General features: G+C 40.1%; 1 protein-coding gene across 2 annotated transcripts in view; it reads right to left on the bottom strand.

Annotated features, from left to right (window-relative positions):
• ABHD3 (abhydrolase domain containing 3, phospholipase) overlaps nucleotides 1-14,643 on the bottom strand; it is a 57,635-nt gene that overhangs the window by 42,403 nt on the left and 589 nt on the right. For both annotated transcript variants that reach the window (XM_042239141.1, XM_004020483.4), the window contains exons 2-3: nucleotides 14,316-14,479; nucleotides 12,964-13,146 (exon numbers count right to left, since the gene is read on the bottom strand). In XM_042239141.1, the coding sequence (XP_042095075.1) occupies nucleotides 12,964-13,146; nucleotides 14,316-14,479 (347 nt within the window). The remainder of the gene's footprint in view (nucleotides 1-12,963; nucleotides 13,147-14,315; nucleotides 14,480-14,643) is intronic.

Genomic DNA, 14,643 nt, shown 5'->3' with positions numbered 1-14,643 from the left:
TGTTAGTTGAAACATGATACTAGGCTAATGACAGAAACTAAAGAAAATTAAAAAAAAATAAGTTAGGATCAAAATAGGCTTAGGGTGCAGATTGCCAGGCTAAGGAAAAATGACAAGGAAGTTCTGCTTCCAGAAATGTCATGGTAGATCCTGCAAGGCCAGCCCTTCCATAGAATAATAACTAAATGCTTGCTAAATTATAAAGGCAATGGAGAACACCCAAAGCAGGCAGAAACTAAATCGGACTTGACACTTGGAAGAAAAAAAATGGCATTGGGTAAGTCTCGTTCACAGCTTTTTGCCCGAGGGGAGGCACCAGCTGGTATTATCCAGTAATAGATAAAGGTCAAATAAAAATGTTCAGTCTCATGGGCTTGAAAATCAGAAAACAGAATCTGCTGCAACTATAAGAGAAAATGAGGGAGGAAACCTCAGAAAAGAGAGAGATACAGAGGCAGAGGCCTAAATTCTCGATAAAAACACTGGGTGCACAGCTCTGACTGAGTTTTCTGTGACATGGGCCCCAAGCAGTCCAGGTAAGGATGAAAACCTGGACAGAGACCTCAGCTGCTGTCTGCTGCAGATGGGGCAGAGTTTGAAGTTAGAATTTACCCAAATTATCTGCCTGAAGAACAAAAATCAGTCATTAGAAAATGTATAGAAACTCTTTAGAAATAACAGAATCCAGAGTCTCTACAATGGGAACAAAATCCACAATTACTATACTGTGAAGAAACAGAAAAATGTGGCCCAACTCAAGAGATAAGATAATCAATGTTAACTGAAGCTGAGACAGCCCAAGGTGTTAGAATCAATAGGTGTGGATTTCAAGCCGTTTTTATAACTATCCTCAAGGACATAGATGAAAATCAGCTTGTAATGAATTTTCTTTTAAAGGAAATATCAGAAGGACAATAAAACCTATCAAAAATGGAAAGCCTAGGTTAAAAAAATACAATACTGAAATAAAAAATATTCACTGGATTTGCAAATTGCAGTTCCAATCTCAAGATGAGAGAGGGAAAAAAAAGATTGGAAAAAAATGAATAAAATTTCATTGATTTGGGGGACATTATCAAAAGATCAAACATGCCTGTGATTTTGGAGCCAGAAGGAGAGGAGAGAATAGGACAGAAAATTTAAAGAAATAATGGCCAAAATTTTTACAAATTTGATTTTAAAAGACACAATTCATAGACTCAAAAAGAGAGAGAAAAGTGACATGGGAAGGAGGGAATCAAAAATCATAAAATAGTAAAATATTAAACAGTAAAACAGTAAACTCGTTATCTAGCATATCAATAAAGACATTAAATGTGATTGGACTTGAAAGCTTTAATTAAAAGGTAGATGTTGTCAGACTGGATAAATACCTTCAAGACCCAACTATATGCTATCTACAAGCAATGCACTGAAAATAAACACAGATACTTTGAAAGTTAAAGTATAAAAAAAGATATATCACATAAGTGATAAGCCTAAGTAGGACAGAGTGGATACAGTAATATCAGATGGATGTTATAACCAGAGACAAAGAAAGACATATCATAATGATGTAAGAGTTCATTCACAGGAAGATTAACAATCATAAATGTACATGTGACTGATAACAGAGGTTCCAGATACATGACATAAAAATTGATGGAATTAAATGGAGAAATAGAAAATCCATAATCATAGTTGATTTTAACATCCTCACATCAGCAAGACAAAAAAATTACTAAAGATATATAAAATATATGAATAACATTAACAACTACCATAGCCTAATTCACATTTGTATAACCTAATCAACTATCTTAACCCAATTTACATTTGTATAACACAACATCCAATAGCATCATACATTCTTATTAAAAAATGATAATACCTGAATATTTCCAACATCACTAAGATCAGAAAGACATCAAGACAGATAAATATAATTCATATACTTTCGTCTAAAATATGAAGCATCAGAAATCAAACACATAATTAACAAGAATATATTAATGACCACATTAATGCCCAGCTCCTGATTATCACATGGTAATGGAGAACAGTGAAAGTTAATTCATAAATCATGAGCCTCATTCTCTCATTCTCTTGTTTCAACTCTTTCCCTATAAAATCTATTCTCTGAGTAGGAAACATGACTTATTTGCCTGTCGTGTCTTCAGTTTCCTGATAAAATTGAGTCCTGTGATATTACAGGTCTACATTATCTAATCTATAAGCAAAAATCATGGGAGTTGAGGAGCTAATTGTTCCCAAGTTGGGAGCCTGAGATATCCAAGGATGTGAAAATGTAGTAAAGGAGAGTTTTCAAAAATGACCAAGATTTCAAAGAGCCTGACAGAAGTCAGCTGGTGATGGACTGGGAAGCCTGGCAAGCTGCAGTCCATGGGGTCGCAAAGAATCAGACACACTGAGTGACTGAACTGAACTGAACAGAAGTCATGTATCTTTCTGCAGCAAGGCTGCACAGTGGAAACTTAACCCTGTCACACTGTTTAATTCTGGTGAAATTACTAATACCATAGTTGTGTTTTTGGTTGGCAAAATGGGGTTAGTAATATATATCTTGGAGTTGAGTTCATATTAAATAAAATAACTTGTGTATAGCACCTATTAAAAAGCAGAGACATTACTTTGCCAACAAGGGTCCATCTACTCAAGGCTATGGTTTTTCCAGTAGTCATGTATGGATGTGAGAGTTGGACTGTGAAGAAAGCTGAGCACCAAAGAATTGATGCTTTTGAACTGTGGTGTTGGAGAAGAGTCTTGAGAGTCCCTTGGACTGCAAGGAGATCCAACCAGTCCATTCTAAAGGAGATCAGCCTTGGATGTTCTTTGGAAAGAATGATGCTAAAGCTGAAACTCCAGTACTTTGGCCACTTCATACGAAGAGTTGACTCATTGGAAAAGACTCTGATGCTGGGAGGGATTGGGGGCAGGAGGAGAAGGGGACAACCGAGGATGAGATGGTTGGATGGCATCACCGACTCGATGGACATGAGTTTGAGTGAACTCCGGGAGTTGGTGATGGACAGGGAGGCTTGGCGTGCTGTGATTCATGGGGTCGCAAAGAGTCGGACATGACTGAGCAACTGAAATGAATGAGTGAGTGAGCACCTATTATGTGGCAGGCACTCAACAAAGCTAAATTGAATTATGGTAAACAAAAATAGCAATTCTAATTATTTCTTGCTGATCACAAGCTCTAAGTGCCCTCGTGAATTTAAAACAAAAAGAGACCAACAAGTTAACATTTAACTAAATGCAATTTATTAGGCTAAATATTTCAAAACCAATGCCACAAGGGGAAAACGTCAGTTATCTTTGATGTGAGGAAGCTGAAAACCTTATTATACCATCAGTGTCAAGAGTTCTCTTTCAACAATCTCTGAAAATGTCTTATCAGAATCTTTTTTCCCCATTAGTGCTCCCATTTTCCCTAACATTTACTCTGTTGTTTTCTGACATTCTCATATTTTATCTTACTAATTTGAATTCTAGCTGAGTCTCTTTGGTATTTCTGTTAACTTAAGACCCAGTTGAACTAACCTACAGAAAATCCTACTTAAGAGCAAAAGAGTTCTACATCAATAATAATAATAATATTTTATTAAAAAATAAAATAAATAATAATAATGAACTAACAGGAATTACTCTACGTCACAGCTCACTGCTGGCAACTTTATTTCCCCAAACTGAGTCAGACATGTATGTGTTCTACAACGTAGATTCCAATGGCTGCTCCACCTTAGCCAGGTCTCACCTTCCTTCTCCCTGTTCTGCCCACTGCCTGGCCCTGCTGTCTCTGGGCCCTCCTAGGATGGTTTCTCAGCTGATAACAGGGCCAAGGCAGTAAGTACCTCATTTCCATCTGAACAGACTAAAAGAATGATGCTCCTTGGCCAGACTAAAAGAATGTGAGGCATGTGGGATCTTAATTCCCTGACCAGTGATGGAACCCACCCCAATGCCCTTTGCATTGGAAGCTCAGAGTCTTAACCACTTGATCACCAGGGAAGTCCAAGGGTCTTTTCTAAACCAGACCATGGCCTGATTCACTTCTTTAACTTTCCTAGCTTAGTGCTTTAACAAATGTTCATCATGGGCCAAGGTTCTTCATATACATTACATGTAATCCTTATAACCCTATGAAGTATAGGTGTCTTTACAGATGAGAAAATTGAGGCACAGAGTAACTGAATAATTCGTCCATGGAAACACGGGTAGTATGTGACAAGGCTGGAATCTGAATGCAGGCAGATTTGACTTGGTGATCCAATTAAACAGCTCACTATGCTGCCCCATGCTATCTAAGCTAGTAACATTAAAGTCTCTTTTTCCAAAAAGATGGGTGCTCTGAACACAGAGTACCCTTTGAGTGCATGTCAGCTCTGATAAAAAGAGCTTTGTCCCTGAAAGTTGTTAATTAAGGTATCGTTTTATAGTGGAACATCTAACAGCGAGTTCCCTAGAGAACAGGATCACTTGTTGGCATCCACCATACCCCTTCCCAGAAATGCCATTAAATAAGCTAAGTACCTCATTCAGTGCTTTCTAACATTTAGCATTATCTCACCTAGCCAGTCTCATGAATAATCAAGTTAACTGACTCATTCTCAAAACTTCAAAAATGAAATTATTTTAACAACAAATCATAAACATACTTTCAGATAAAAAACATTCTGATGTTAATTTAAAATGATGTCTTATCTAAGATACTGCTTTTAGACTGTTGTTCAGTCACTAAGCTGTGTCCAACTCTTACGACCCCATGGACTGCAGCATGCCAGGCTTCCCTGTCCTTCACCATCTCCTTGAATTTGCTCAAAACTCAAAAGCTCAAAACCATGAATTTGTGCAAACTCAGGTTCACTGAGTTGGTGATGCCATCCAATCATCTCATCCTCCGTCACTCTCTTCTCCTGCCCGAAATCCTTCCCAGTATCAGGGTATTTTCCAATGAGTTGGCTCTCTGCAGCAGGTGGCCAAAGTACCGGAGCTTCAGCTTCAGCATCAGTTCTTCCAATGAATAATCAGGGTTGATTCCCTTTAGGATTGACTGGTTTGATTTCCTTGTAGTCCAAGGGACTCTCAAGTCTTCGCCAGCACCACAGTTCAAAAGCATCAATTCTTTGGCATTCAGCCTTCTTTATGGTCCAATTCTCACATTCGTACATGACTACTGGAAAAACCAGAGCTTTGACTAGTAGTCAAAGCTCATCCTTTCGTTTTTGTGCCTGATTTTCGATAGTTCATTCTCCTCTTCCTTCCTCCCTCAGGAAGAGTCTTCGGACAGCCCTCCACTGTGCTCTTAATGCTTCAGGGAAAGCTAACCATCTAGCCTCCACTGGTGCTACTTCCTCTACATAGAAAAATGCGCAAGCCCAAACTCCAAACTGGAAAGTGAAGGAACATTTACAATTAGTCAAATTTTAACCTCTTGAAAATCATCTCCCACTTTAACGGAAAGGAGAATAAAGGAGTAGCTCTTAGGCTAAAATAATCTACAGTAGCAAAGAGAGAAAATTAAAAAGACAGAGAAAATACAAAAAGTGATAAAAGGAGACAACATAGATATTAGGTTGATGTATCTGTATTAGCAACTGTGTGGCGTTATCAAGAAATTTTGAGTTCTCTGCATGTGACGTGTATTTATTCCTCCTGAAACATTTATAGCTCTAAGAGTTACAATACTGTAAGTTTTAAACTAGGAAGCATAAATATCTCTAATTTTCTTCTTTCCAATAGGTAAAAGAGTTATTGATGGTCAAAGGTTGACACTGGAATTGTTTGTATTTCTGCATTACTTTCGTGTTGAAAAGACATTTGCTGAAGCATTTTGATACACTTGACCTTTACTTCTTTGTCAACTTCATACATCTATTAATCATCCTAAAATTTAAAAAATAAATCATCGCCCACTTTAAATATCTCAGAAAGATAAATGATGGACACTGACATCCTTGCTCTCAATAGTGGGCTCTGCCATGAAGGACAGGAGATATCAGTCCTGTCAAACCACAGACGAAAATCAGTGCTTTCTGTATTGTTTTAACGTTCTTTTTTGATTTTTTAAAAAATTTCTTTCTTTTTGGCTGTGCTGGGTCTTCGTTGCTGTGGGGGCTTTTCTCAAGTTGCAGTGAGCTGGTGTGTTAGGTGTTCAGTTGTGTTCAACTCTTTGCAACCCCATGGACTATGGTCCACCTGTCTCCTCTGTCCATGAAATTCTCCAGGCAAGAATGTTGGAGTGGGTAGCCATTACCTTCCCCAGGGGACCTTCCAGATCCAGGCTTTTGAGCTCAGGTCACCTGCATTTCAGTCAGATTCTTTACCACCACGGAAGCAGTAAGCTGGAGCTACTCTCTGTTTGCACTGTGAGGGCTTTGCCTTGCTCTGGTTTCACTTGTTGCTGAACACAGGCTCTAGGGCACACTGCCTTCAGTAGCTGCAGTGCAAGGGCTTAGCTGTTCCACAGTATGTGGGACCTTCCTGGGTCAGGGATCGAACCTGGGTCTCCTGCATTGGCAGGAGGATTCTTCACAACTAAGATACCAGGGAAGCCCCTGGGAGTATTTTTTTAAGCGTGGCAAGAAGGAAATTTTTTGAAACATACGCCTGCAATCTTGACTAATTCCTCAATTGATCCTTTTGTCCTCTTCTGCTGTTTCCCTCATTTCTCTGTCAAAATTTAACTGTGTGACCCAGGAATTCCCTGGCAGTGTGGGGGTTAGGACTCCACACTTCCATTGCAGGGGACCCAGGTTAAATCCCTTTGTCAGGGAACTAGGCTCCTGTAAGCCGTTTGGCCAAACAAACAAATGTGTGACTCACTCTTGCTCTTGTCTCCTGAGGCCTTTTTTGCCCAGCAGCTGGGCTTCCTTCCTCCTGCCCTGCTTCTGCTGCTAAGTCACTTCAATCGTGTCCGACTCTGTGCGACCCCATAGATGGCAGCCTACCAGGCTCCTCCGTCCCTGCTACATCTTCTCAAATTGTGCTTTATCCACCCTCATTCTCCTGGCCCTTTCAGTTGCATCCAACCATGCTGACCTATTTCTTTCCTCCATAAAATGTCTCGCTTGCTTCCTGGTAGGACAGAATCCTGGCACTTGCAACGCTCTGATCAGTCAGTGCTGGAGGCTGTCAGGGATCTCTCAATATCCACCCTCCCCTTCTTCCTCAGTAACAGAGTCCCCCAGTTTCCTCTGGGTACATAGCTGCTCCAAATAAAAATTTTACTCTCAAACATCCTTTCCAGCTAAGAAAGAGCAGACCCATGTGAGGAAAGCAAAACTGACAAGCACATTTGTTGCAAAGCATCCTTAAAAAAAAGATGGTGCTTTCTCTAGTCTCCCTTTTTTCTTCTTTTTGGGGGTTGGAATGCAGATGTGACAGCTGGAGCTGAAGCAGCCATGAGTTATGAAGCGACATGAGAAAAGAAACTTACTTTTTTTCAAAAAGTATTTATTTATTTATTTAAAGTATTTATTTATTTGACTGAGCCAGGTCTCGGTTGCAGCATGTGGGATCTAGTTCCCTGGCCAGAGATTGAACCTGGGCCCCCTCCTTGGGAGTGAAGAGTCTTAGCCACTGGCCCACCAGGAAAGTCCTAAAACTTGCTCTTCTGATGCTACAGAATCTCAGTCCACCTTCTTAGATTTTCACATGAGAGAGAAATAAACCTGTATCTTGTTTAAGTCACTGTCATTTTGAGTTTTCTGTCACTTGAAGCCAATCCTGGTCCTCTCTAATGAATTTCTTCCTTATTACTGAATATTCTCTGTCAGTTCCACTAGACTGTGTTTATGCTCTTTGGGAACAGAGGTTCTGATACTGTACTTGATTGTGCCAAAATACTTAATAACTGACCTAGATGTCAATGAACTGATTATTACACAATTCTAGACAGGTCACTCTTTTTAAATATTAGTCGGGGGTGGCATAAAATAGACGAATGGTCTCAATAGAAGATGATTAAGATGCTCTTACAGTTACCATTTTTCTCTCTGACCTTACTTGAAGTAGTATACAGTATAGTGTTGGTTTCAATCATGTCTGACTCTTTGAGACCCCATGGACTATAACCCACCAGGCTCCTCTGTCCATGGGATTTTCCTGGCAAGAATACTAGAGTAGGTTGCCCTTTTCTCCTCCTGGGGCTCTTCCCAACCCAGGGATCGAACCCGAGTGTCCTACGTCTCCTGCATTGGCAGGCAGATTCTTTACCACTGAGCCACTGGGAAAGTGTTAGAACTTAATTCAGAGAATGGGAACAAGATTTAAGGAAACAGGATATTATCCTTGTATATAAAATAATACCTCTTAGGCTGTGTTATTGAATAGAATTTCTTTTTAAAGAAATCTTAGAGAAATGAATGAGATTTCCAGCTACTTTATCAATTATATGAGTATAACTTATTACAGGGAATAATTTTTTCTCCAGGACTCTGGTTTCTGTGAGGGCTTCTCTCTAAATACACTCTTGGCCTCCTGGTCTTCTTACCTTATTTGCTCTCTGGGAGATGAAGGACTTTTCTAATTGATACAATTTGGAAGAATGACTAGAGTTGTCCGGCTCAGCAAATTCTCTTCTCCTCCCAGAGGCAAGTTAACTCATCGAGTACATGGTGCACTCTGCCAGTGAAGGCAGGCCAAGTATTCCCCATTCAGTTTCATTTACCTTTGCCCTCCTTTGCTCACCATTACCTTAAATGACCCTCAGCTTAGTTTCCTTTCATTATTAATTTTGAATTACTGGACTTTAACAGCAAAGTTCTGCCTCTTTGTTAGTTTTGGGGTACAGGAAAAGACATCTACTTAAGAGTAACAGTAAATTTTTAGGTTTCCCAGTTGTCTACATGAGAGGAGTTAAGTTGTCTCTAAATCATATCTCACCAGTGAAACACCAATGATTCCCTGGTGACCTGACAGAATGCACAACCCTCCCTATAAACTTGAACTTTTTGTAAGATAGTAATTGAGGCTTGAAGGCACATGCACCCTCCTGATGATATTGGGGTGCTCATGCAACTCTACTGTATAAGAAACATTATCATAATGTACAAGCATTCCTATGAGGAAACTAGATGTTTCCCAAGAAGCAGGTTTGCTCGTACTTGCTTTTTAAACTATTTAAAAAAAAAACTGTTCTACTCTGCTCAGGGAATAGAAAGCTCACGAAGGAAGACAAACATAGCAACAGATCTACTTTGTTCAAGGCATGAAACCACCTGCTACAACCTAATTCGTTTCAGCTCTGTAATAAGTGAGAAGCTATATTGGGGAAGCTAAAAATTAGTTGCCCAGGGTCCCTCAGCAAGTGGCAGATCCAACATTTGAACCCAGACCTGACTTTAAAGCCCATGCACTTCCCGCACATCACACACCTTTCCCCAAGCTCTGTTATCTGCTTCATCCCATGCAAGGGATCGTCAGTGACTTAGATCTGTTTTGCAACCTAAGAACTCAGTTTAGACTTGTACCAAAGCACAGGATCCATTTTTTTTTAAATGTCAGCAGCACTGAAACTACTTGACTGTCTCCAATAGATTGCAAACATACTTAATAGGAGGTGGAGTCTAAATTCTTACCTGCTGACTTAAGGCTGACCACATGACTTGCTTTGAATACAATCTGGCAGAAACAATATTGTGAGAGTGCTTAAACCACAGTGTTGGTTGCTCAGTCATATCTGACTCTTTGTGACCCCATGGACTATCACCCACCAGGCTCCTCTGTCCATAGAATTCTTCAGACAAGAATACTGCAGTGGGTTACCATTCCCTTCTGCAGAGGATCTTTCTCATTCAGGGATTGAACCTGGGTCTCCTGCACTGCAGGCAGATTCTTCACTGTCTGAGCCACCACCAGGGAATGGGCCTGAAGAAGACCTGCAGCTGTCACTTTAGATTCTTTAAAAAAATTTTTTTAAATTTTATTTATTTATTTATTTTGGCTGTGGTGGGTCTTCATTACTGTGCATGGGCTTTCTCTAGTTGTGGCGAGTGGGGGCTACTCTTCATTGTGGTTTGCAGGCTTTTCATTGCTGTGGCTTCTCTTGTTGCAGAGCACAGGCTCTAGAGCAAGGGCTCAGTAGCTGTGGTGCACAGGCTTAGTTGCCCTACAGCACGTGGGATCTTCTTTAAACCCATGTCCCCTACACTGGCATGCAGATTCTTAACCACTGGACCACCAGGAAGGTCTGACTTTTGGACTCTCGGGACCCTCTGCCACCCAGTGAACACTGGTGAGCCTGATGGAGGGTGAAAGATCACATGGAACTGACATGAACCATTGCTACAGCCGATCCCCAAGCCCAGAGTTGCCCTGGCTGCTGACCACAAATGCATGAATCATTCCACCCAAGGCCAGAAGAACCACCCAACTGAGCTCAGCCCAAACTGTTGATGCACAGAATTGTGAGTAGAAATGCTGCTGTTTTTAGCTACTATGTTTGGGGATAATTTGTTATACAACGAAAGCTAGCCCTTTCAATGTAGGGTCAGAGATTCCTTGCAGTTAAAAACAAATGAGGTTGGGCTCAAAGGCTATTGAAAAGTTTACTGGTCATTGCTTATTCATACATTCTGCTACCTTCAATCCAGTGTGATCAGCATTAGAGTTCCTGAAACCCAAATAAGCTGTGTCTTCAAGCAGCCAACAGTGAACTGGTCTAGCCTGTCGCTCTCTAGGCTCCTTGTGATAAGGGCAATTGGCCATAACTCTTTGTTTCCCCTCACAATGTAAAGCCTTCTTTATTGTACAGTCTAAATAAAATTTCTGAATCAGTAGAAGAGATTTTAGCCCTTAAGGAAACTAGAACCTTCCTAAAGTGTCTGTCTGTAGTGCAGGAGACCCGGGTTTGATCCCTGGGTTGGGAAGATCCCCTGGAGAAGGAAATGGCAGCCCACTCCAGTACTCTTGAAAATTCCATGGATGGAAGAGCCTGGTAGGCTACAGTCCATGGGGTGGCAAAGAGTCAGACACAACTGAGCAACTTCACTTTTTCACTTTCACAGCTTTGAAGCACAGTGTAATGGTAGCCATGGTAATAAAATTTGTAAACTTTCACAAGTGATAGAAAAAGCCACACCTACAGGCAACTCTACAGCTGATGAGATTCAGTCTTTGAGTTTTTACTACATTGTGTTTTGTTTATTTATGTATATAGTTATACATACATGTATACATTCTTATTTTCTTCCCATTATGGTTTACCTTGCTGCTGTTGCTAAGTCACTTCAGTGGTGTCTGACTCTGTGCGACCCCATAGATGGCAGCGCACCAGGCTCCCCCGTCCCTGGGATTCTCCAGGCAAGAACACTGGAGTGGGTTGCCATTTCCTTCTCCAATGCATGAAAGTGAAAAGTGAAAGTGAAGTCACTCAGTCTTAGGAGACTGGATATAGTTCCCTGTGCTACACAGTAGGACCTTGTTGTTTATCCATTCTAAATGCAATAGTTTGTATCTATTAACCCCAAACTCCCAGTCCATTCCTCTTCCTCCCCATCTCCCTACAATTACATTGTTTTCATTTTTTAAAGATTATTTTTTGATGTGGCCCATTTTTAAAATGTCTTTATTGAGTTTGTTACAATATTACTTCTTTTTATGTTTTGGTTTTTTGACCAAAAGGCATGTTGGATCTTAGCATCACAATTAGGGATCAAACCCCACTCCCTGCATTGGAAGGCAAAGTTTTAACCACTAAGGTGCCAGAGAAGTCCCCCCAGCTTTTTTTTTCTTCAAAGATTTTTTTGATGTAAACCGTTTTTAAAAAGTCACTGTTTTTAAAAGCACTTTCTAAATCTTGGGAGACAGTTCAGGCAAAGTATAGAATTAGCAATTTAAATATGTACAAAAGGCTTTATGATCTGTACTTTTTCAGCATGACTAAGTTTCAGCAAGATAACTGGAATCAATCAGAACTAACTAAATGGTGCTTAAACATGGGATAATAATAAAATTCCTGCTATTTCTGAGTACAAATTTAACTGGAACCATAATTCTGGAATACCATCTTAAAGCTTCCAAGAGACTGTCACCTCATGAACAAAATCAGCTTTATATATAAAAAAAATTAGAGTCAACTTATTAAAATTGAATCAGCTATTATGGTATTTTCTTCTTTTTTTGCATTTTTTCTTTATATGAAAATGTTTTTATTAATATAAAGTCAACATCAGTTTTTTACACAAACAAGTCTTCGAAGTTTAAGAAAAGATAACAACTCTACTTTAACTGCAACTCACAGCATTCCACAACCATAATTACCATTGGTGAAAAAGACAAAGGCTCAAAAAAGCAGTACCTTTCACATGACTCTGCTTTAAAATTTTAGAGCTGAACCAGAAACTTAAAGTTGCTAAGTTGCTCAGAAAAATTAAATAGTATCTGGTGACTGAGTTGAATAATAATTACTTAAAAATGCTGCACCATCATTAACTAGGCCCTGGCCTTGTGCACCTGCAAACTCAGGTGGACAGAAATGGCACAGATCACCTTTGGAAAAATAAGGATGACCTACAAGCTGATTCTGAATATTTTGTACCACTTGGTATCTGATCTGATGAGAGAAGATTAGTGGATCCAGGGTTCAAATATGAAGTCTGACATGAGGGCCCCTGTGTGGTCTCTTAGGGGTTTGTAATCACTGTTCTCCCAGCAATCCCTTCACTGTGACCTACTGCTTCTCAGGCCTAGATCCTATAATTCCTAGGTGATTCTAATTTCACTCATTTGTTTGGCCAAAATCTGTTACTCAGTGATGAAGTGCTATTTTCTGTGAAATGATTCAGTTATGCATTTTCCTGAAAAAAGAGGGAAAGGAGGAAGCAGGGAAAAATAATAATTTAGGGGATTACTTAATCCATGAAAGAAATAACAAGTATTTCAGAAACAAACGTAGACACAGTGAAGCCTCATTTAAAATGAATTAAGGGAAAAATAAAAGAAATCATTCATGGGTACCTGTATCCTAGTTCTTCACTGAGGTGGATCATATGAAGGATATAGGATTCCTTGCTTGTTCCAGTGAGGCCAGGCAATAATAAGACAGTAGGCCGGGTGCTGGCATCCATATAACGCTTACTGTTATCATTATCAAACCAGTCCAGGGAGATCTGTCCTCCATCTGCAGTTTTAATAAGTTCGCTGAAAGAAATAATACAAAAGATATACTCCTTTAGTGTTTCAAGTCACTTTTTTTTTTTTTTTTGGCCACACCACATGGCATGTGGGATCTTAGTTCCCTGAGCAGGGATCGATCAAACTCACAACCCCTGCATTGGAAGGGCAGAGTCTTAAATTCTGGACAACCAAGGAAGTCCCGCAAGTCATGTCTTAGTGTTAGTTCTTAATTCCGTATATATACCTGACATTATTTAGTCATCTTAACTTTTTTCTGCATCCGCTAACACACACATCACTTTCTTCCATTGCATGGATGTCACGAAATTAGTACAATAAGTATTTTCAGCAAGATCAGTAAAAGGTAGTATATAAAAATGAACTTCAAACTACTTCACATACTTATTTTAATCATTTCCTCATTACTCTGAAATACCCAGCATTTAACCCCTATTTGATTGAGGTCACCCAAATAATTCAACAGGGAAATGATGAATAAGTAAACTGCTGATCTGGTCACTGCTCTTGCTGTCTTCATTCTATAATGCAGTCTCCTTATAGTGCCTATTACAAAACTGGCTTCTTGAAGGTTTCAAGTACTTCTCACACAGTATCTACAATCTTGAAGAATTTTCCCAAATAAATAGTGCAAGTTCCAGGCAACAAAAGAAATTCCAGAAAGGAATAGATGACTCAGGAAAATTAATAATAGGCATCATTTAAACCTCCTGCTTACTGATATATTCTGGACCACATCTTTTAACACCTTAAGGACATTATCATTGAAACCCATTTGCTTATCAATATGATAAGCATTTTACTGGGGTCCATCACAGAAAGTCCAAATTAACTGGCATCCATCTCACCCCCACCACCAGCTCAATGTACATCATCAAAAAATCTAGGTTCTCAGAGCCAGATGCAGGGCAAATTGGGAAAAGATAAGTCCCAAGCACCTCTGTCATCTTAGAAATAAACCGTTTACACCAGAGCACCTCCCCCCGCACAGTGATGAAAGGTGACACGTGAATATCTTCCTGCGGTTGCGCGTGTGTGGCACACGTACCTTCCACCTTCATCCCTCCTAGCTCTTCTATACACTTTCTAAGCCAGAGGTTCTATGAACCAAACACTGAAAGTATGCAAAACACTGTGACTTTGAAGAAATGACTGAAAAATGGAAATTTACATACTTCCTGTACTGCACCAGGGGCTTGGAAGTGATGAAAGGTCTCAGCAGCGTCTGTCCTCGACTCTCCCAGCACCAGACGGTCGGGTAGTAGGTTTCTGTCACCACGGGACAGTGGTCCTGAAGGAAGCGGCTGAAACTCTCACCCCCCGTCACTAACTGGGGCTTCTGTGGGGAGAGCCAGTATCAGTGAAGGGCCCAGAACAGAGCAAAGTTTCTGCGGACCGAAAACCAGTAACAAGCGCAGACTAGTCCCCCAGCGCGCGAGACCCGTCTGATTAATATCCTTCTTGGAAGCCTAATGCAAGTTCTTCAAACACAACCAACCTAAG

This window comes from Ovis aries, chromosome 23, assembly GCF_016772045.2.
Source record: "Ovis aries strain OAR_USU_Benz2616 breed Rambouillet chromosome 23, ARS-UI_Ramb_v3.0, whole genome shotgun sequence".
NCBI classification, from domain to species: domain Eukaryota; kingdom Metazoa; phylum Chordata; class Mammalia; order Artiodactyla; family Bovidae; genus Ovis; species Ovis aries.
The sequence above is the reverse complement of the archived record's forward strand: the minus strand, read 5'-3'. Positions and strand labels throughout refer to the sequence as shown.